The sequence below is a fragment of the Lynx rufus genome, unplaced genomic scaffold (genome assembly GCF_022079265.1).
Source record: "Lynx rufus isolate CCGP_SWC_20201006 ecotype Redwood Valley unplaced genomic scaffold, mLynRuf1.p SCAF_6, whole genome shotgun sequence".
NCBI classification, from domain to species: Eukaryota; Metazoa; Chordata; class Mammalia; order Carnivora; family Felidae; genus Lynx; species Lynx rufus.
This window is the reverse complement of record NW_025814878.1, coordinates 58,832,501-58,854,754: the sequence shown is the minus strand read 5'-3', so window position 1 is coordinate 58,854,754 and position 22,254 is coordinate 58,832,501. Positions and strand designations below refer to the sequence as shown.

General features: G+C 38.6%; 1 protein-coding gene across 8 annotated transcripts in view; it reads left to right on the top strand.

The window, feature by feature from the left end:
* Nucleotides 1–22,254, top strand: part of KLHL32 (kelch like family member 32) — a 192,880-nt gene that overhangs the window by 93,675 nt on the left and 76,951 nt on the right. For 6 of the 8 annotated variants that reach the window (XM_047102442.1, XM_047102441.1, XM_047102440.1 and 3 more), the window contains one exon: nucleotides 11,476–11,691. The exons of the other annotated variants lie outside the window; for them this stretch is intronic. In XM_047102442.1, the coding sequence (XP_046958398.1) occupies nucleotides 11,476–11,691 (216 nt within the window). The remainder of the gene's footprint in view (nucleotides 1–11,475; nucleotides 11,692–22,254) is intronic. 8 annotated transcript variants of the gene reach the window in all.

The following is a 22,254-nucleotide window of genomic DNA, read 5'->3' as shown; positions in this document are numbered from 1 at the left end:
TTGTCTGTAGTAAAGTATTGACTGACGTGTAGCAATTTAGGTGACATTTTGAATGAGGGTGTAACAGAAGGGCATCAATAATTGGATATGAAAGATCATAACTGTAATAGTGAAACACAACATTGTTAAAATAGTCACATCTGTTGAATGTTATTGCCTAGAAAAATCTGGAATCTTATTCAATTTGGTCATTTTAGAGGGAGAAAATTCAGGAAATCAAAATGACATTATTTTTATTTTGATCTTGAGAGAAGTTTATTAGCTTGACTACAAGGTCATAGTTTTCCATACTGATATAGTTTGTTGATGCTTATCTTTCTTTCACAAGTCAGTGATGTTCTCAGAACTAGATGAGGCAACAAGAGAAATAGATGTTATAAAGGCCATGTTTTGCATGGGTATCATTGGTATTAAATCAAAGGATCTCCCTCAGATTTGCAAATCTTATCAGTTTAGCAAAGACTCTTAGATTTGGGAAAGAGTATTTATGGGGCAGATGTTGGGAATACTCTACAGTAGATGCAATCACAAGATGACGGCTGTTTTCTGTGTTCTGTATAATTCCTATGCTAGGGCTATGATTAAAATACAGTGCTGGATGGGCAAGAGGTTACTGACAGGTCAGGGGTGGCATGGGTGTGGCTGAAACAAAGATAGACTACATATTATAAATAGGCATTGTTGGTTTGCAGCTTGTATCACTATTGGCACGCATCAGGACACATCCCTTGGCTGTCACATACAGAAGCTAGGCTGTGGGTTACATGCAGGGAACATGCAGACCCCAGCTGTAAGGCTGCATACACATTTTTCTCCCATTCAGGAAACTGTGTTAGAATGCAAGGGAGTTCAGTGATGGGCTTAAATCTGCTCAAAATTCTAAAACAAAGAAAATCTTCTGGGAACTTTGGTCAAAAACTATTAGTATTTGCTTAATTGAGATAAGGAGAGACACTTGCTAATACAACAGCCAGTCGCTATGCCACAGACGCGAACCCCACCAGGGAATATCATGGAGGTGGACACCCATCATTCTCTTGCTACCTCCCCTGGCTTGTGAAGAGTAGTGGAAGGGCCACAGGTCTACCACAGCCCCCAAACTGTCCTGCTTCCTCCCACTCATGTCCTTACCACCTAATAATTTGCCTCACAAATTTAATTACTTTTGAATATAACCCCAAATAAAGAGTATTTGTCTTTTTCATGCTTTCTTTGCCCTACTACCTTCAGTAGTTAATCGAGGGAATCACCATTTGAATGATTTAATTAGGGGAATAGACCACACAGAAAGACTGAATTTGGGGAATATATAAGTTTAAAGATTATTGCACTTGAAACTCTAGTGTTTATTCCACAGCTGTATAGTATTGGGGACACATTTTATGGTTCTTCTTGTTATTTAACTTGTCATCCACACTATAAGAAACAAATAGAAGGGAAGAGAGAAGGCAAATAGCCCTAAACCAAAGGAAAATAAATACTATTTAAAAAGATTCCCCAAAGAACAACAATGTATGCACCATAATTCCGAATAGAAACTAAATTTCAAGTGAGAAGCAGTGTGACAGAAATGAAACCTTTTTAGAAAAATAAAAAAGATTGTCCTTTTGCTCAAGAGAGTTTCTTCTTCCTGAGCTATAATTTCTATTCAAAATCACTGCCTCTACCTGGGTGCTTGGATTTTGAAGTCATAGAATGTAGGAGAATGGTGACAATCTCATAATTAGGACAAAGTATCATTTGAAAAAGTACTTTGATCTGAATAGCCAATTGATAGAGGAAATAATTCTCTCTTGGACTGAAAAAAGAAATTTTGGGTGGATTGCAATTTTTTTTTCCACAGCAGAGCTGTTATTTTGCACTGGTCCATTAACGCTTTCAACTCTAGTCATGGTTACCAGTTTGTCCACTTGGAAAACTGAATAGCCGGTGGCTGTGCCTTTGTGTGTATGTGTAGGAAGGACAGAAACAGAAGGGAAGTGAGGGAGGCCAATGAGATATGAAATATGGGATTATTTGAATGATGTTCAGAATTGGATAGATATGTTAGAGAGACATGGCCATGTTCTGTTTCTCTTGGTTTTAGTAAACAGAAAAAGCTCATGGACATTCTTTCATTAATCTCATGTATTCAGCATCTGTTCCCTTAGATACCAGGGACACAATGCAATCCTTGGCACCAGGGAGCTTAGATTTCATAGAGGGAGACTGATCTATAATCAAAGGGCACTTAGAGTGACAAGTGCTGTGTTAGAAATCTGCAGAGGGCAAGGTGGAGGCACAAAAGAGGAAGTGATCAATTTGGCCTAAACCAGGGAAGCAGAAAAGATGAGACGGGTTCATTCATTCAACAAGTGTGGCTTGAGCCCCTACTGTGTGCCTAGCACTGTTTTAGGCACCAGGGATAAAGCAGTGAATAAAATAGGTGCTTCCTCCCGTAGAACATACTTATTGTGGGTTGGGGGCAAACCTAACATAACTAAGTAGGCAAATGAATGCAGAAGTGGTGAGTACCAAAAGCAATCAAGTAGACTAATGTGATAGAGGATAACATGGAGAGGAAGAGGGGTATGCTAATTTAGAAAGGATCGTCAGACAGAACAATGGAAGCATGGTTTTTCATCCATAGGAATTCTGCATATGTTGCTTCCTCTGTTTGGAATATTCTCCCTGCAATCCCATCACCATTCTGTTTTAAAACGCAGGTTTTATTATTCAGGTATGGTGAAGCGGACAGATCAGGACACAACTGCCATTGAAAAGATACTTCATTACAGTTTCCAAGAGGAGGGGGGCCCAGAATAGCCTTCGGACAACAAGGGGAAGCACCTGGGTTGGTTGGGAGATCCAAGGAATGAGGGGAAAGCATAGGCAAGAGGCCTTTATTGTGGCTTCTGCGGGAAAGGCAAGACAAAGCAGGGTAAGCAGGATTATGATTGTCTGGTTTGAATAGTTCAAGCAAGGCTGTAGGACATATGAGTTGTCTGTAATTGTCCGGTACTCAGCCTTGGGATAATTAGAGTAGAAGAATATTGCCTTCTGGAGTGTAGAAGCCAGATACAAGGTGCACTCTTGAGCGAGTTATTTGTTATCTCTAAAAATTGGCTAGCCCTGGGAGGGGCATTTGACACCCCAAATGCCAGAGCACCAAGAATACATAAAGTAAGAAAATGTAGTTAATACATATTCCCATACAGTCTTTTGCCAAGTTAATATCTGCTCTTCTTTTAGCTCTGAGCTCCATGTGGCTTCTCATAGAAGCCTTTACTAAATGTCCACTCTAGGCCAAATCACCCATTATGGACATTTACAGCCCTATGTTCCACCCCTTGTAGCCTTTACCTTAATTATAATTTTCCATTTATTTGTAATATGTTTTGATTAATGGCTTTCTCTTCCAATAGAGTATACTATACACTCTGTTAGGCCTGCAACTTGCCTATTTTTCCTCATCATTATATTGCCAGTGCCCGATGTGGTCCTTGTACGTGATGTGAATGTGTGGCCCATTGAAATGGCTGAAGCCAAGCCAGGGTGGGTGGGATTATTACCCTGTAGGGTAAGGAGGTCATCAGGGTCTCAATCATAGAAGGCTATAAAGTATTACTGAGTTTGGCCTTTTAACCTTAAAGAAATGGGAACCCACTAATGGTTTCTCTCTCTCTTTCTGTCTTTAATTGAAGTACAGTTGACACATAATGTTACAAGTTTCAGGTGTACAGTATAGTGATTCAACAAGTCTCTATATATAGTATACAAGAATACACAATGAGGAAAAGACGGTCTCATCACAGATGTAGCTACCATCTGTCACCTACAACACTGTTACAATATCATTTACTGTATTTCCTATGCTGTGCCTTTTCCCTGTGACTTACTCATTCCATAACTGAAAGCCTATGTCTCCCACTTCCTTCATGCATTTTGCTCATCCTCTTACCTCCCTTCCCTCTGGCAAGCATCAAATTGTTCTCTGTATTCATGGGTCTGTTTCTGCTTTTTGTTTGTTTGTTCATTTGTTTTGGTTTTAGACTCCACATAGAAGTGAAATCATATGGTATTTATCTTTGTCGGACTTATTTCACTTAGTATAATAGCCTCTAGGTCCATCCTAGACACCCGTGTTGTCACAGATGGCAAGATCTATTTTTTTATGGCTGAGTAATATTTCATTGTATGAGTGCGAGTGAGTGTTTATATACCACATCTTAATCTGTTCATGATTGCTTCCATATCGTGGATATTCTAAATAATGCTGCAATAAACATAGGGATGTGCATATCTTTTCAAATTAGTATTTTCAGGTTTTCGAAGGGGGGGGAGGGTAAATAAATACCCAGTAGTGGAATTGCTGGACCATAGTGTTTCTACTTTAAGTTTTTTGAGGAGCGTCCATATTGTTTTCCAATTTACATTCCCAGTAGCCATGTGCAAGGGTTCCCTTTTCTCCACATCCTGACCAATACTTGTTATTTCTTGTCTTTTTGATACTAGCCATTCTGACTGGTGTGAGGTGATGTCTCATTGTGGTTTTGATTTGCATTTCCCAGATGATTAAGTGATGTTGAGCATCTTTTCATGTGTCTATCGGCCATCTGTATATCTTTTTCGGAAACATGTCTATTTAGGTCTTCTACCCATTTTTTAATAAGATTATCTGGGGGACTTTTCTGAGGTGGTTTCAGTTGTGTAAGTTCTTTATATATTTTGGATATTAACCCCTTTCACATACGTCACTTGCAAGTATTTTTTTCTATTCAGTGGGTTGCCTTTTCATTTTGTTGATGGTTTCCTTCACTGTGTGAAATCTTTTTATTTTTGTGTAGTCCCAATAGGGTATTTTTGTTTTTGTTTCCTTTGCCTGATAAGACAAATCTAGAAAAATTTTGATGAGGTCAATGTCAAAGATATTAGTGCATATGTTTTCCTTTAGGAGTTTTATGCTTTCATGTCTCATATTTGGATCTTTAATACATTTTGAGTTTACTTTTGTGTGTGGCATAAGAAAGTGGTTCAGTTTCATTCTTTTCCGTGTAGCTGTCCAGTTTTCCCAACATTATTTATTGAAGAGACCGTCTTTTCCTCATTGTGTATTCTTGCCTCCTTTGTCATATAAATAAATAAACTCACCATACAAATATTAGTTTATTTTAGGGCTCTCTATTCTGTTCCATTGATCCATGTGTCTGTTTTTGTGCCAGTACCATACTATTTTGATTACTATAGCTTTGCAGTATATCTTGAAATCTGGGATTGTGATAACTCCATCTTTGTTCTTCTTAAGATTGCTTCTGCTCTGTGAAGTCCTTTGTAGTTCCACATGAATTTTAGTATCATTTGTTCTAGTACTATGAAAAACATAGTTGGTATTGGGTAGGGATTGCATTGAATCTATTAGATTGCTTTAGGTAGTATGGGCATTTTAACAGCATTAATTCTTCCAGTTCGTGAACATGGATATCTTTCCATTTGTGTTGTCTTCAGTTTCTTTCATCAATGTTTTATAGTTATACAGGTCTTTCACCTCCTTGCTTAAATTTTTCACTAGGTATTTTATTCTCTTTGGTACAATTATAAATGGAATTGTTTTCTTAATTCCTTTCTGCTACTTTCTTGTTAATATATAGAAACATAATTGATTTCTGTATCTTAATTTTGTATCTTGCAACTTTACTTCATGTTACTTGTTACTTCTGATAGGTTTTTTTTTTGGAATCTTTATAGTTTTCTATGTATGGTATCATGCTATCTGAAAATATGTGAAATTTTCAATTCTGTTCTTTACCAATTGGGATGGATTTTATTTCCTTTTCTTTTCTGATTGCAATGGCTAGGACTTCCTGCACTATGTGGAATAAAAGTGGCAAGAGTGTACATTCTAGTCTTGCTCCTGTTCTAAGGGAAACTCTCAATTTTTCACCACTGTGTAGGATGTTAGCTGTGGGTTTGTCATATATGGCCTTTATTATGTTGAGGTATGATCTCTCTAAAACCACTTTGTTGAGTTTTTATCATGAATGAATATTGAACCTTGTCAATGCTTATTCTTCATTTATTGAGATGATTGTGTGATTTTTATTCTTTTTTTTTTGTTGACATGGTATATTATGTTTATTGATTTGTGAATATTGAACCATCCTTGCATTCGCAGAATACATTGCAGTTGATGGTGGTGAATGATCTTTTTAATGTATTGTTGAACTCAGTTTACTAATATTTTGTTGAGGATTTTTGCATATATGTTCATTAAGGATGTTGGCCGATAGTTTTCCTTTTTTTGTAGTGCCTTTATCTAATTTTCATACTAGGACAATGCTGGCCTTGTAGAATATATTTGAAAGCTTTCCTTGTGCTTCTATTTTTTGGAATAGTCTGAGGAGAATAGGTATTAACTCTTTTTTAGGGGCACCTGGGTTGCTCTGTCAGTTAAGTGTTTGACTCTTGATTTTGGCTCAGGTCACAATCTCACAGTTTGTGAATTCAAGCTTCATGTCAGGCTCTATGCTGACAGCATGGAGTCTGCTTGAGCTTCTCCCTCCCCCTCTCCCTCTGTCCCTCCCCTACACACACACACACACATACACACACACACACACTGTCTGCCTCTCTCTCTCTCTCTCTCTCTCTCTCCCTCCCTCCCTCCCTCCCTCTCAAAATAAGTGAATAAACTTAAAAAAAAGCTTTTAAGTATTTGGTAGAATTCACCTGTGAAGATGTCTGGTCCTGGACTTTTGTTTGTTGTGAGTTTTTTGATTACCAATTCCCTTTCTTTACTAGTAATTTGTATATTCAGAATTTTGGAAGATTATATATATTTCTAGGAATTTATCCATTTCTTTTTCAAATTTGTTGGTATATAATTTTTTACAATAGACTCTTATAATCCTTAATATTTCTGTGCTGTTGGTTGTTACGGCTCTTGTGTTTCTTATTTTATTCATTTTGTCCTCTCTCTTTTTTTCTTGGTGAATCTGGGCAAAGGTTTATCAATATTATTTATCTTTTCAAATAGCCAGCTGCTGGTTTCATTGATCTTTTCTATTGTTTTTAATCTCTATTTCATTTATTTCTGCTCTGATCTTTATTATTTTCTTACTTGCAATAATCTTGGGCTTCGTTCTTCTTTTGTGTATCCTTTAACTACAAGGTTAGATTGTTTACTTGATATGTTTTTCTTGTTTCTTGAGGCAGCCCTTATTAATTAATTTTAAAAGATGATCAATATGATCAGATTCTTATAAAAAGAGAGGTTGGAGGATTTGATACTGGAGGCAGAAATGTTAATTAAGAACCCTGTTGCAGGAAGTGTGGATAGGAGATGATGAACAGAATAAGAACTGCTAAGGAGGAAGAGCAAACAGGATTTGGTGAATGACTGGTTATAAGGAAGGAATATGGGCCAGCTTTTGAGATCCTGATGTGGATGGTTGAATGTGGTCGTTTAACTATAACTTCGTCCATTACATTCTGTGGAAATCCAAGATAAGATGCCCTCTTACAGGTAGTTGGGAAAATGAATTCAGAGCTGAGAGAGGTTTGGGCTGCTTATATAAATGTGGAAGTCATTAACATGTAATTGGTTTACAACTCAACTGTATGTTTTTTACTTTGAGCGTCCTTCTTTTCCCTGACCTAATGGTACAGGTTATTTATGACTTAGATATCTAAAGGGACCACATTCTTCATTTTGACCTCCTTGTGTCAGTGTTGAGTCGGGGTTTATAGATGCCAAACAACAATGCTGAAATATACTTTATTATTCCTTGCCCACCAAATCTATTGCCTACCTCTCATATGCCAAATTGTGTGTGGTAAGAACTTTTCATTCATTATCTCCATGACAACCCTATGAGCCCATTGAATTCTCCATATTGTAATTGAGGAATAGTGGGAAGTTCAGTGATTGACCAAGGTCATGGCCAATGGTAAGGATTTGGGCTGGATCTGAGCCAGGTTGACTTGATTTTATATATGGCCCTTGCTCTTCACCAATGTGGGTTGCCTCCAAGTGCCTGTGGTTGCTGCTCATTTGTTCTGCCCCTGAATACAGTTTTTCTTTCTCTGATATCTAAAAGACTTTTTAAAAAAATAAATCTATAAGTATATATACAAAAACATTAATAGTGATTATCTCTGCATGGTGAAACATGAATGATTTTTGTTTTCTTTCCATACTTTGTATTTCCTGAATTTTTTGGAATAAACATTTATTACTTTTTATAACTGGAAACATAATGGCACTATTTTCATAACAGTGATTATTTTTTTCCATGCACAGTATTATAGGTGGGAATTTAATGCAATTTAACCATTTAACTTCCCACCTCCCCACATCACATTCATGAGCATCTTTAAAAGCAGCATTATTGGTATTATTTTGCTTACACATTGTCTTAGCCAAAAGGATAAGAGATGATGATTTTGCTTAAAGTTCACAAAGCCCCAACAATAGGAATGCATGTTGTGGCATCATGACCTCACTGAAGGTGGCTTTTCTTTTATCCCTGAACTCCTCATTTTATACAGTTTAACTGTTGAATGTGCTAAGTATGCATGGCCAAGGGAGTGGAAACGTTAGACACGTCTAGAAAGCACTGGGGATTTGGGGAAATTATGTTTTTGAATAGAAGAGAAAAGAAATGAAAAGGTAAAGATAGGGAGCAGACTTTTAACTGATATTTCTCTTGTACACAAATATGTGTCTGTTCAGCTCCCTTTTGCTGTTCAGACAGCCATTGACACTTGTCCTTTTAGCTTCTTAGTTTTCTATTAATATGAAATACTTCGTTAGTTTGGATTTGGGGGTTATGTAAAATTATGCCCTTAGGAAACGAAAACATTTCACGACTGGGGAAGCAGGCGTTCAGTGATTACCTTCAAAAGAAACACAGCAGAAAAGAAGCACAATTAGGTTAAATTAACTCTCCAGTTCTTTGTGGTTTTGAATTGGTCTGCTTTTAAGCTGCAGGCATCTAATCAGAAGAAACCCAGTATCTCTTTACAAAGATACAAAGATGCTTAATAAAGAATATTTCATTGCTGCTGCATAATCCACTCCCAAACTTGTAGTTGTATAAACCGTTTGGGCAGGAGAACAAGTGGGAGAAAACATTTTTTGCTGGGCTCTGCCTGTCCACCTGTAACTTTGCTGAGTTTAGCTGTGTCCGCTCCTATGCATGCTAATCTGTCTGTGCCGTGCTGCTGGGTGCTGCCTCAGGACCTTGAGCCATGCCTTGGGCATGCGCCTGGGGTACTTGAAAAGCACTGACATCATCCGGACTTTGTCTGTCATGCCTTTGGGGGACTGCAGAGTGGTTTACTAGGACACTGAAGTCGTATTTAGGACACTGAGCGGTTAAACTTGCTTCATAGATGTAGCGACCAGAAACAACATTGATCCCTAAGGAGTTGGTACTAAAGTCCTTTATGGAAGCAAGGGTTACACATTCTTTCCTTCCGAGTAAAATTTACCAATCCTAAGAAGTAAGATTTGGGGAACAAGTTTAAACATTATTTGAAATGGTTGGTATGAGAGTCAAAATCTTCAATATCACTTTGATAAAATCTTCTGAATGGGAAGCCAGGGTATTTTGACTGAATGGCTGTGAGTGGACTCAGATATTTGAGTTGCTGTGGATTTTAGTGATCATCTATAGTAAACTTTATTTTAAAGAGAAGCATTTATTCCTTTTCAATTGTTTTGGCAAATAGAGCTATTAAGAGCCAGAATCTTATGCTGATTCCTGAAGTTAGCTAGCTTGACTCCCTGTTAGGATATAATTAAAGTGTCATCTCCCACCCAAAGAAATATAATCTAAAGTAGGGGGAAAAGAAGTCAAGTAGCTGTGGTGATGATGCAGCTGTTACTGAAAGAGCTGTTTCACAATTTCTTTATTAACATTTTATTATGTAGAACAGCACTGTGCTATAGAAATATAATGGGAACCACATCTGTCATCCTAAATAGTCTAGTAGCTGCATTTAAAGGAGGCTAAAAGAAACAGATGAAATTAATTAATTAATTACTAACAGATGAAATAATTTAATAAAAAGAAACCTATGAAATTAATGAAATTAACATTTAACCTACTTTATCTAAAACAATATCATTTTAACATATAATCAATATAAAATTATTAATGAGATATTTTACATTCTGTTTTTCTTATTCCTGGCATTTGGTATATCTTTAACACTTGTTGCACCTTCAAATCAGACTAGCCATGTTTTAAGTGCTCAGTAGCCACTTGGGGCTAGTGGCTACCATGTTGGGCAGCACAAATTTAGAACATATTCCTTTCAGCTTTCAGATATGATAGAAATAGAATATAAATATTTTAGAAAGAGTTCTTAATATTCTTAGATAACTAGAAAAGGGGCAAATATGTTGAAAGTTACTTAAATAGATCAGTGGAGTGAAATAGCTATCTGATGGTATTTTGCATTCCTTAAGCTATTGGAAAATATTGCTCCCATATTAAAAATTTAAAGTTAATAATGGGGGGGAGGGAAACAATGTTCATTTTACTTGAAATAGGTAAGTTTTCTATCGACAAGCCTGTGTACCCACTGTGATTCTTGCAGAGTTAAAGAAAGTTTGCACAGGAGTCCTGTCTCTCTGGGGGCACTATTTTAGGGCCCTGGATACAAGCTTGAGAACCGGTAGAGACAGGGAAAATCCTTCCAGAACGAGCATGGCTACAGAAGCTCTTTGAAAAAGAAGGAAAGATTGTCACTGGCTGTCTGAATTTTTGAAGCTAACAAAAAATGAAGAACACTTATAAATTGTTCATCTTAGGTAGGTTTAATAGAATTATTCAGGACAAGAATATTTTCTGTGAGATTCCTTCATTTCCTGAGACCTTACATGTAAAAATATGTGTTTTAATTTCATTAAGTCAAGATGGGTTGTTTTGTTTTATTTTATTTTTTTTAAGATGGGTAGTTTTAAGGATGTACTGAATTTGAGGTTTAGGGAAGAGTAGAGTCAAGTCTGTCTTAATATAGTTTGTGTCATCTAATCACGACTACCACTTTACCTACACTCACAGTGTTTTTAGTAGAACAAACTTATTGCCTAAGAGCTATAAGCTATGGTAAGGGTAGAAAAATCACTGTTCTTCATTGGTAAAATGGTTTTAAAAAGTTGCAAAGTTAACATTTCAATCAGTGAAACCAGAAACTCCTTTCAACCCCTTTATTAAGGTATCTTTAAGTATATGGGTTTTAAAAGAGGGACAAAGTCAGGAGAAAGGGTGAATTCTAGAACAGCAGTTCTCTGCCAGAGTCTTATAATTAAGGGAATTTTTTTTTTGTTTTTTACATTATCAGTGGAGTCCCATTTCCCCCACGCCTGTCATGCAAACCTTAGTGAGTCAGTCTGAATTTCTTGCCTGCTCTTTCTTGGATTAATTTCTAAGAGCTCTTTTTTTCCCCCCATTTTTATTTTATTTTATTTTTTTTTTTGGCACCCAGGAATTAAATAGCTTTAATTACTTGGATCTGTACAGACTTGCTGACCTCTTTAACCTCACTTTGCTGGAGAAGGCAGTGATCGATTTCTTAGTGAAACATCTCTCTGAGCTCCTGAAGAGTCGCCCAGAAGACGTTCTAACGCTTCCTTATTGTCTGCTCCAGGAGGTTCTGAAGAGTGACCGCCTGACCTCCCTGAGTGAAGAGCAGATCTGGCAGGTAAGGGCGCTCTGCATGGGCCTTCTTTTGGCAGGGAGAAGGCATGGGATGGCTCAAAGTTGAGCAGTTGAGGAACAATGGTAACTGTTTTGTCTGGTTTGGTTCTCCTCAGAGCCAAAGTCTTAGCAGTCATGGTAGGCAAATGATTGGAGAACACCAACCCTTGAGGCTACAAGGCCTCAGCCTCTGCTCATCTTAACTCAGGGAATCATAGGTATGGTTCCTCAGACCCTTGCTGGGGATTCCCAAAACCCTAAGGGGGAGTCACATCAGAAAGAGTCAAGAATTTTTTTCTCTTGATAAAAATAGTTTCTCAAACTGAGTGTGAGAAAATGGATTGTCAAGTGCTATTTATACGCATTTAAGACCAATGAAATCAGAATAGATGCTGGGCTTTCCTGTAAACAATTCAGAAGCATTTCTCTGTTGCAGCAGAGAGCAGCTGGGACCTAAATGAAATGAAGCTCTTGCACTGCAGTGGAAAAATCTCCCTCCTTAGTTCATTCTGCATTCATTGCTATTTTCCTAAGCCCTGCCTTTCCACCTGATGTAGCACTCTTTTCGAATATCCTATGTCTAGAGGATGGGAGGAGGTTTTGTATTTTCAAACTGATTATTCAATTTAAATCCTTTTCTACTCATCCCGACTGACTTTACTTGAGAATCTACGTGGCGTCTTTGGGAAACAGAGCCCATCTTATCCCCTTTGTTTAACATTGTCTACCTCACTCTCTGAACACTGGCTAGCTATGTAGCTACTTATGGGGCAGCATACCTTCAAGATTTCATGATGACTTGAAAGCAATTTACATACAGAATACGAGGGAAAATATGAAGTCTTCTGTTAGCTGACAGCATAGTAAATTCCTGGTATCTTAGCAAATGACATTCAGGGAGAACTCTAACTCTCGCCAAAACAGAGTCAGAGGTATCTGTTAATTATCCAGCATCTGACTCAGCTGACTAATAATTTTGCTGATGTATTTCTCCCTTATTTCTTTCTTTGTATTACATTAATCAGCAACTTCCTTTCTACTCTTGCCCCACCAGTGAGGATAATAAGAGCTGTGGTGTACTGAGGGCCTTCCAGGACCCAGACTCTTTATAAACTCAATGACTTATCATCACAACAGGCTTGAAGGACAGTTGTTATCACCCCATCTTCCAGATGAGCAAAATAGGGATTCAGTGCCTTGCTCAGGGTTGCAGAAAGGAGCCAGCCTACAAACCCAAGTCTGCAGACACCTGCCTTCATCCCTCCAGTATTCTATGCTGTCTTGACAAAGAAAATATGAGGAAAACACATAAGCCATATTTTTTTCTCCTTCTTAGGTATTTCTGATGATGTTTGTTCAGGTAGAGGTCAAAAGTTGGTGAGGATGAGTTTTTGGTATGAATTTTAATACCTGTCGTTCTCCGCCGACAAATACAAATCATCAAAATTTTCTGGTCAATTCAAAGTGGGGGGTTGCCAAATTTTTCTTCACTTCCCAAAGGGAAAAAGAAAGACTTGGAATGAATTCTGCATTTAATTATTTCTAACTGAATTGAGACCTGAGCCAATCATCCTTGTGGCTTCTTTCTCTTTCCGTGGCATGGTCAAAGGGAATGCCAGAGTGGTAATGCACAGATGTCTGAGTATCCGAAAAAATTCCATACTGTCCACTTAAGAGTTATCATAATTGCCTCTCTAAAGTTTACTAATATTATCACATAGAATTTTAAAAACTGCTTTGTGCTGCAGGCAATATCTTTTCTACCCGGTCCTCAAGAAAGAATTAAAAGTCTCACATAAATATGATCAGTTTAGGTGTTCGGCAGGCAATAATAAACTGTTTTTGCTTTATCTTAGTAAATAAGTAATTCCCTCATACTCAACTCAATAGAGAAAAATTAAATCAGACCAGCTATATTGCCTCAAGTATAGTTAAGTTCATCATTTTTGCTGAGGTTATACTAGTAATGCAATATACCATGGAAGAATCTAATATTCAGCCCAGGGTGAAGATTGGGTATGCCAGAGGATTAGTGTCAGGGTGCTTTATAGAAGTGAATCTTGATGGACAGGCTGGAGACAGATCTACAGAATCTCATTAAATTGCTGAATTGTTCATTACGGAACGTTCTCACTGTAATAAAGTGCTCATTGACTTTGACAAATCCCCATCCCATGTCTTAAAGAAGAACAGTGAAGCAACGGGTGTGGGGGAGGAGGAAGGAAATTGACACAAAGTAGGACAGGTAATAGAAAAGAGGATGGAGGGGTAGTGCTCTTTGATTAATATGTGCAACTAGTAACTTCTGTGAGAGCCCAGTAAACACACACACACACACGCACGCACACACGCATGCACACACACACATGTTTACACATGTGGTTCTTCCACTATCAACCAATAATGTAATCTGGGACATTCCCCTTTTTGGTGAAAGGTCTGATTTTCATTATTCACCAGACTTCACGCCGTCTGTCTCTGAAGACGTCATAAGAACCTTCAAATTATCCTCACTGAACAAACTCTTTTTTACTTTCTCCTGGTGTCCTTATCTACTTCCTTTCCTGATAAAATGTGCTGCAGGCTGTAATAACCATTCTGTGGATCCGGAAACCTGTAAAATTATGCCTTCTATCTGCCCTTTTTTTTTTTTTTTCAATCTGACCTTTTTAAACTTTAAGTCTCTTTTCTCACAGAGGGCTTCTTCATCCCCCATAGACATTTTTTTCCTCCCTTCCATGGCTGAAAACTACTTGCCCTGTTACGTAACTTCTCTTTATATTCATAGGTTAACATAGAGACTTGAACCATATGCACACGCATAGAAGTCCCCTCAGAAAAATGCTTTAAAAAAATTTTCAGTTCAATTCAGCTTAACAATTTGGTCTGATGTTTCAAGGCCAGTGATTTCTAGGTTCCAGATGAAAGACACCAAGTTGGTTATGGGGCTCAAAGAAACAGGAGACTAAAAATGAGCAAATCAGCTGAGAGGAAGCGTGGGGCGTGAGGTCATGCGCATTTGTGACCTGGCAAATCTCCACCGATTTTGTTTGGCTTTTGGGTTTTAGCTCTAACACAGGACTTTGTTTCAGTAGGGTCTTGTTAAATTTTTCCTGTTATATTCAACATTCAGTTTCAGACTGCTGAGCCCGGGGTCCTGCTATAAAACTCTAGTGAAATAATGAAAAAATTCCATACCACTCCCATGTATTGGGTCTGTTTTCATTTTCATAGGAAGTGCTGGCTAATCCATTTTCTTCTGAGGAAAATGCCTTCTCTGCCTTTTCTACCCCAGGTTATCTTTTACCAGAATGAGGGCTTAGAGATTACTTTCCATGGGAGTACAGTTTACAGAAAAAAGCCTGAATATGCTGTAAATTCTTACATTTGCTAGCACATGGAAAAGCTATGGTCCTCTGTCTATCAGTATTTATTGAGCACCTATGAAGTGCCTAAAAGCATGGAGTGTTAGGCAGAGCACAGGTTTGCTAACTCGGTTTTCCTCCCCCACGCCTCACCCTAAACGGAAGGGATCTTTATGATTTTAAACCATTATTTCAGCTCTCTGGATTATTATTTCATCTCTGAAGTAGCAGAAACAGGAAGGATATTTTAAAATGATAAAGATAGTTTGTGAAAATAAAAATGAATATTTCTTGAGCACCTATTACATGCTAGGTACAGTGTTAGAAGTAGGTCCTGGCATGGGGTGTCTGGGTGGCTCAGTCGGTTAAGCATCTGACTCTTGATTTTGGCTCAGGTCATGATCCCATAGTTCATGAGATCAAGCCTCAAATCAGGCTTTGCATTGACAGCATGGAGCCTGCTTGGGATTTTCTCTCTTCCATTCTCTCTGCTCCTCCCCCGCTCGTTCTCTCTCCCTCTCTCTCTCTTTCTCTCTCTCTCTCTCTCTCTCTCTCTCTATATATATATATATATACACACACACACACACACACACACACACATATATATATATATATACACACACATACATATACATACGTATATACATACATATATGTATGTATATATATATAAAGAAGTAGATCCTGGGGTATAAAGCTTTCTAGAAATATTCAATTACTGGGTTAGAGAGATTTAGTTTAGTTTCATCTCTAAATGTGGAGAACTTTGATTTTCCTTCAGTTATTAATTTATTAACTGATTCCTACTTTTATGAAGAAGACTCACTATTTTATAAGGACAGGACATATATAAATGCTCTGTTTCTTTATTAACCTTGGGTAGCGGGCACCTCCTTTTTGTATTTTGACGAAACAACTCAGTGGTTACATTACTGACATCAAACAGGATTAGAACTTACAAGGACAGTCTCCTTTATCCTGGTCACGTTCCACTTTAGTATGGCAAGAGGGACCGAGTCACCTGGTTTGGGGTTAGGGGTAATCATGTTTACATTTGTCTTTGTGTGTCCCCAGAGGCTGAGGCTATGCCTGTTGTGTTTGCCTTAAACACTGGTCTTTTGCTCTCTATAAATAATAAATAAAAACAATAGTGTACAGTTTTCATGTTAAAATGTATTGAATGGATAAGAATGCATCCTACTACTATTCCTACATGAGGCTGGATTTATTCTAGGAAAATTGGTATACAAAATGAGCTTGGCCTTTTAAAACTGCATTTTTTATTGTACTTTTGTTGGAAATTTGCTTCCATAAGTCATACTGTTAATAACACATTTACTTTATGTCTCTAGGGACATGAGTCATGTAGTGTTTAGACTAGTCAACAACCTCAGATGCAGTGTTTTGTGGTGGGTTTTTTTTTGGCAAGCCCCTCCCGGGCTTTTCTCTACACCACAAAACCAGCCACTTACAGTTTGATTTAAAAGGAGTCCCAGAAGGTGAGCCCAAACAAAAAGCAACTGTCCCTTTATGATTAGAAAATAGAAGACACTAGTGATGCACACAGCTTTCATCTTTGACCTCTTATAAAATAAATTGACCCAAATGTACGTCTGGCCAGGGAGAAGCAAGGACTTCAAACATTACTATATGTTAAACAATACTATCATAATGCTTCATATTTGAATGTCATATCACAGCTCAAGAATGCTTCTGCACGTATCAATGCTTTGCTGTCCTGGGGTGCAAATGGAAAAACCTGAGGTAACAAGGCTAGAAGTCAAATTCATGTCTTCTAATTCTTGGACTCTTCCTGCCTTGGTCCACAGCTTCTAAATTCATAGTAGGGGTGTCTGACATGAAAAGATGCTCAACATCGCTCCTCATCAGGGAAATACAAATCAAAACCACACTCAGATATCACCTCACGCCAGTCAGAGTGGCTAAAATGAATGAATCAGGAGACTATAGATGCTGGCGAGGATGTGGAGAAATGGGAACCCTCTTGCACTGTTGGTGGGAATGCAAACTGGTGCAGCCGCTCTGGAAAACAGTGTGGAGGTTCCTCAAAAAATTAAAAATAGATCTACCCTATGACCCGGCAATAGCACTGCTAGGAATTTATCCAAGGGATACAGGAGTGCTGATGCATAGGGCACTTGTACCCCAATGTTTATAGCAGCACTTTCAACAATAGCCAAATTATGGAAAGAGCCTAAATGTCCATCAACTGATGAATGGATAAAGAAATTGTGGTTTATATACACAATGGAGTACTACGTGGCAATGAGAAAGAATGAAATATGGCCCTTTGTAGCAACGTGGATGGAACTGGAGAGTGTTATGCTAAGTGAAATAACTCAGAGAGAGAAAGATAGATACCATATGTTTTCACTCATGTGGATCCTGAGAAACTTAACAGAAACCCATGGGGGAGGGGAAGGAAAAAAAAAAAAAAGAGAGGTTAGAGCGGGAGGGAGCCAAAACATAAGAGACTCTTAAAAACTGAGAACAAACAGGGTTGATGGGGGGTGGGAGGGAGGGGAGGTGGGTGGTGGGCATTGAGGAGGGCACCTTTTGGGATGAGCACTGGGTGTTGTATGGAAACCAATTTGATGATAGATTTCATATTTAAAAAAAATTTTTTTTAAATAAAAAAATAAGTAGGGGCGCCTGGGTAGCTCAGTCAATTAAACGTTTGACTTCAGCTCAGGTCATGATCTCACGGTTCGTGAGTTTGAGCCCCGCATCGGGCTCTGTGCTGACGGCTCAGAGCCTGGAGCCTGCTTCAGATTCTGTGCCTCCCTCTCTCTCTGCCCCTCCTCTGCTCACACTCTGTCTCTGTCTCAAAAATAAATAAACACTAAAAGAAATTAAAAAAAATAAATTCATAAATAGAAGCTCAAATATATTTGGGAATGAATGACATAGAGGTGCACCAAATTCATCCTGTGATTTTAAAGAAATTTGGAAGGGCTTGAGGATTCCTGTTTTTTGTTGTGCTGCCCACAGACTGCAAGGATAATGGCCAAGCCTACCTGCCTCCATGTCTGTGTCATGTTGTCAATTCTGACTCCGTGCTCTGTGGCATGCACTTCATTCTTTCCTTCATTTATTTCAAATAGTTATTGAGTGCTTACCCTGCCCGACCATGCGCTACTGAGTACTACTTTTGCCTGCTACATCGTGGGTTCTGGGCAGTGGTGGTGGAAAAGACCAACGTGGCCCTGCTTTCATGGACCTTAGAGTCTGATGGGGCGCTTTCCACCTGCTACTCTTTGCCTGCTTCCATGCCTGATTCCCTTCCAGTGGGGAATGACCTGTGCCCACTAGTTTGATGATTTCTTTGCTAATTTGGGGCATGTTGACATGTTCTGGGTACATTGAAAAATGAAATGCTTTTGTTTGGACATTTCAACACAACATAGTGTCCCTTTGCCTTTTCTTCAGTGCTTTATTCATTGTTAACTAGTGTTCATTGTACATACCTGCTAAACCGCTTTGCAAACCTTTGTCAGTCCATGTGGTATAGTCCAAGCCTCAAAGAAATCAGACTGTGGGTGGTAATTTAATCAGAAAATTCTGTGGATAAGATTATCATTTTTAATGCTTGGACCTTGGCTACTAGAAATGGAATAAGATGCTGTGGCCTGAAAACTTTTATCCCCAAACAAAACTGCAGTATTTCATTATATTTACACCCTTCCTCAATTCAGTTTCTTACATGCATGTCATTACTATTTTTTTTTTTTTCAGATAGGTACTTTCTGGGCATTTTCATGGTATCTCGTTTTATTTTTTCACTTCCCATTCCTTAACCTCACTAAATGTGTACCGTTTCTCGATTTGCTTCCCAAAACATCTGGCATTCCTTCCCAGCCACATATAGTGTTTTCCACAAATATAATGAGGATGTCTCCACTTCCCTCTCATAGGTGTTAGTGAGGAGAATAAACTGTGGCTCCTTCGCATCCCAAATAGTGCTGTGCCCGGTGGACGTCTTATCCTCTGAGGGCCCCCAGCTGAACACTGAGCAACGCTGCTATTTCAGGGCTTGGTGCTCGAAGCTGCCAGAGTGTGTATTTAGTCATTCATCCTGATGTATGTGCAGCTAATTCCTCTGTGAGGATGCATCCCAGAGGAGCTTGACTGGTGTCCTTGCTCTTGTTTGTCTGGGCCGTGTGCCTTTGCAAGATGCACGACACATTCATTTCAGAGGGACTTTGCTTCAGCTAATCCTCGGCACTAGAGCCGTGCGTTGTCGAGTAGCTGTGAGGGGCAGTGATTATCAGAAATTACAGGAGACCTAACTTGTATTCGTGTGTCGCTGTTCCCATGAGTTAATCGTTTTTTTTCCTCTTTTTTTTTTTAAATGAGCACAACAGAACAACAAGGTGATTTATGAGATATGACATATTTATGTTCCCTGCGTCTAATTTTCACTGTGATTCATGTTGTTTCCAGACGGATACTTTGTTGTTGCTGCTGTGAGAAGGAAAAAGATGGCTGGAGAATATTACTTATGCATTGGTGGCCTGCAGTAATGTTGCTGCTACCTGGGTTATCAGGGATTTAAAAATAAAACCCAACTATAAACTATATATGAGGTAGAAACCCTGAGGCTAGGCCCAGAAGTTCATCAACAATAATAGCAACAATAATAACTCTTTACAATCCTGGAGAGCTTTACATTTTAAAATGGCTTTTATGTACATAATCTCATTTGAGTCTCTCATCAGCCTGGTAAGGTTGACAAGGCAAATATGACCCAAATTTTAACAAGGGAGGAAACAGAAGCTCACAGAGGGTAAGTGATTGACTCGCTTCATGGTATAGGTTCAACATAGGTTTGACTCATTGTATTCTCTCAAAATATACCAAATCTGTAACAAAACAGAAACTCTTGAAGCTCATGTACTCTTGAAGTACACGATATGTCTTCTTCTAAGCCAAAGAGATTATATTAGTCTATAATGATCAATCCAGCAGTATACATTTCCTAAGAAATTACCAATTTTCATTTTCACCTGTTGTATGGCTTTGTGGGAAGTTGCAAAAATGACTCCCATAGAAGTGGGGCAGGAAAGTGTTGCTGAGGGTCTTTCTTTATCAGAGCCTGGAAAATTGGGGCTCTAGATGGTTTGTTTGATGAAAAGTGAATAGAGCATTCTGACAGAGGTAGGGAACCACCTTGCAGTCCTTCATTCCTTCAAGCACAGGTGATGACATTTAAAGCATAAAGAGAAGGCCCATAAGGGAGGATCAGTTTGAAACCCAGTCAAGGAAGGCACCTGGGTGGCTCAGTCAGTTGAAAATCTGACTCTTGATTTCGGCTCAGGTCATGATCTCAGAGTTGTGAGATTGAGCCCTGCATTAGGCTCTGTACTGAGCGTGGAGCCTGCTTGGGATTCTCTCTCTCCATCTCTCTCTGCCCCTCCCCCGGTCATGCTCTCTCTGTCTCTCTCAAAATGAATAAATAAGCTTAAAATAAACTCCAATCCAGGGAATTAAATCACTTTGAAAGAGAACCTGGAGCACCACTGTATTTGGTACAGCTACATAGACTGTGTGGTGGGAAATCTGCAGGCTGTTAGAGATTGGATAGAATGAACGAAGTGATGAATCATTATATCTTTATTTTATACACAACATATTGAAGATTTAGAAATTTATGTAGCAGAAATTGACAGTGATGGCCTAAATATGGGGTTTGAGAGAAAAGAAGAAAAAAATAATTTATTGGAATTGATAAATGCTGCTCTCTTTCCAGAAGACATGAGTCTGTGGCTCATATCCTGCATCCCAGACTATTTCTATGGGAATCCTTATTGGGCCAGTTGAGTGTCCAATGGAGTGGCCGTGGAGGCCATAGAGATTTCCTGTTCTGGGCATTCTAGGGGACAGGATCTAAAGTTAGCCATGGAGTGGCTCAGAGGACCAGAATTATTTACATTCAAAAGAGATACAGAAGCTTTGACGTTCATTGTTAAATACTGACATCATTACCCACTGCTTCTCCTGCTCCTGCCTCCAGAACTTTTGCTTCAAGTAAAAATAAAGAACACCTCAACGTGTCACATCTGGAGGAGAACGGTGGCCATTCTAGAATATCATAATCGTCGGCAGCATTCACAGATAAAGTTAGTTCTTAGACTTCTTTTGTGCCCACAATAATAGACTAATGCATTCTCTGGATTGAGGTTCTAATCCTTTGACCACTTCTTCATTACCTGGGGTGGCAAGCCCCAAGTTATTGGGGGAATGCAGGCCGGCTTCGATGTCCTGGTAGATAAAACATAACCAGAAGAAAAATCCTCTTAGGAAAAAAGAAATCCTTGATAAATTCTAGAGATAGATATAAAAAAAAATTCTTGACATTGCTTCCCTCTGTCTATAGGGAGTATTACAAGTCAGTGTAGATAAGTGACACAGATATTACTGGTGCTTCAAGAACAGAAGCCAAAAAGAGCCCTGTAAGGGCTGGAGGTTGAGTGAATGTATCTTCTTTGTGTGTGTTCTTGTTGATGAGAAATGCCCACATGCCTCCTCTGACCACACAAGGAAATCAGGTAATTGAAGGAGTGATGGATGATGCTCTGAAGTTTAAACGTTTTAGAAGGACCTATCTTATTAACACTTTAAAACAAGTGAGCATAATATCATTAATTTTGATTAATTCATTTGCTCTTAATATAGCTTTTAATTTGTAATTCTATGTGAATTACAATGTAATTTGGCATTAATTATACTAAATTGACTATAAGTCAGCCAATCACAATGGGAAATTACTCACAGCTGAAAGTAAAACTAAAACTCTCCATCCAGAAAGGATGGCACCTCGTTAAGAGGCAAATACACTGTAGGCATCCCTCTCTGGCTGTGAGAATGACATGGGACCTGCCGAGGACTGTGAGCGATTTCTTAAGTCTGCCTACTTCTGGGAGTATATACTCTTTTGAGTGAAGCCCAATATAAAGGGTAAATAATACACAAAGGAGTTGATTTATCGGGTTTGCCACGTCCCCTAAAGAATCTTTCTGCCTTTCTCATTTCATGCAAGATTTAGGCCCTGGAGAGGGACTGTGTGGGTGCATTAGAATGATCACTTCCACACTTCTTGGGTTGTGGGGATTAGAACAGGCACTCACCCAGGTCGGCTTGCTTTTAGTTTCCATGTTTTGTGAACAAGCTAGGAAATC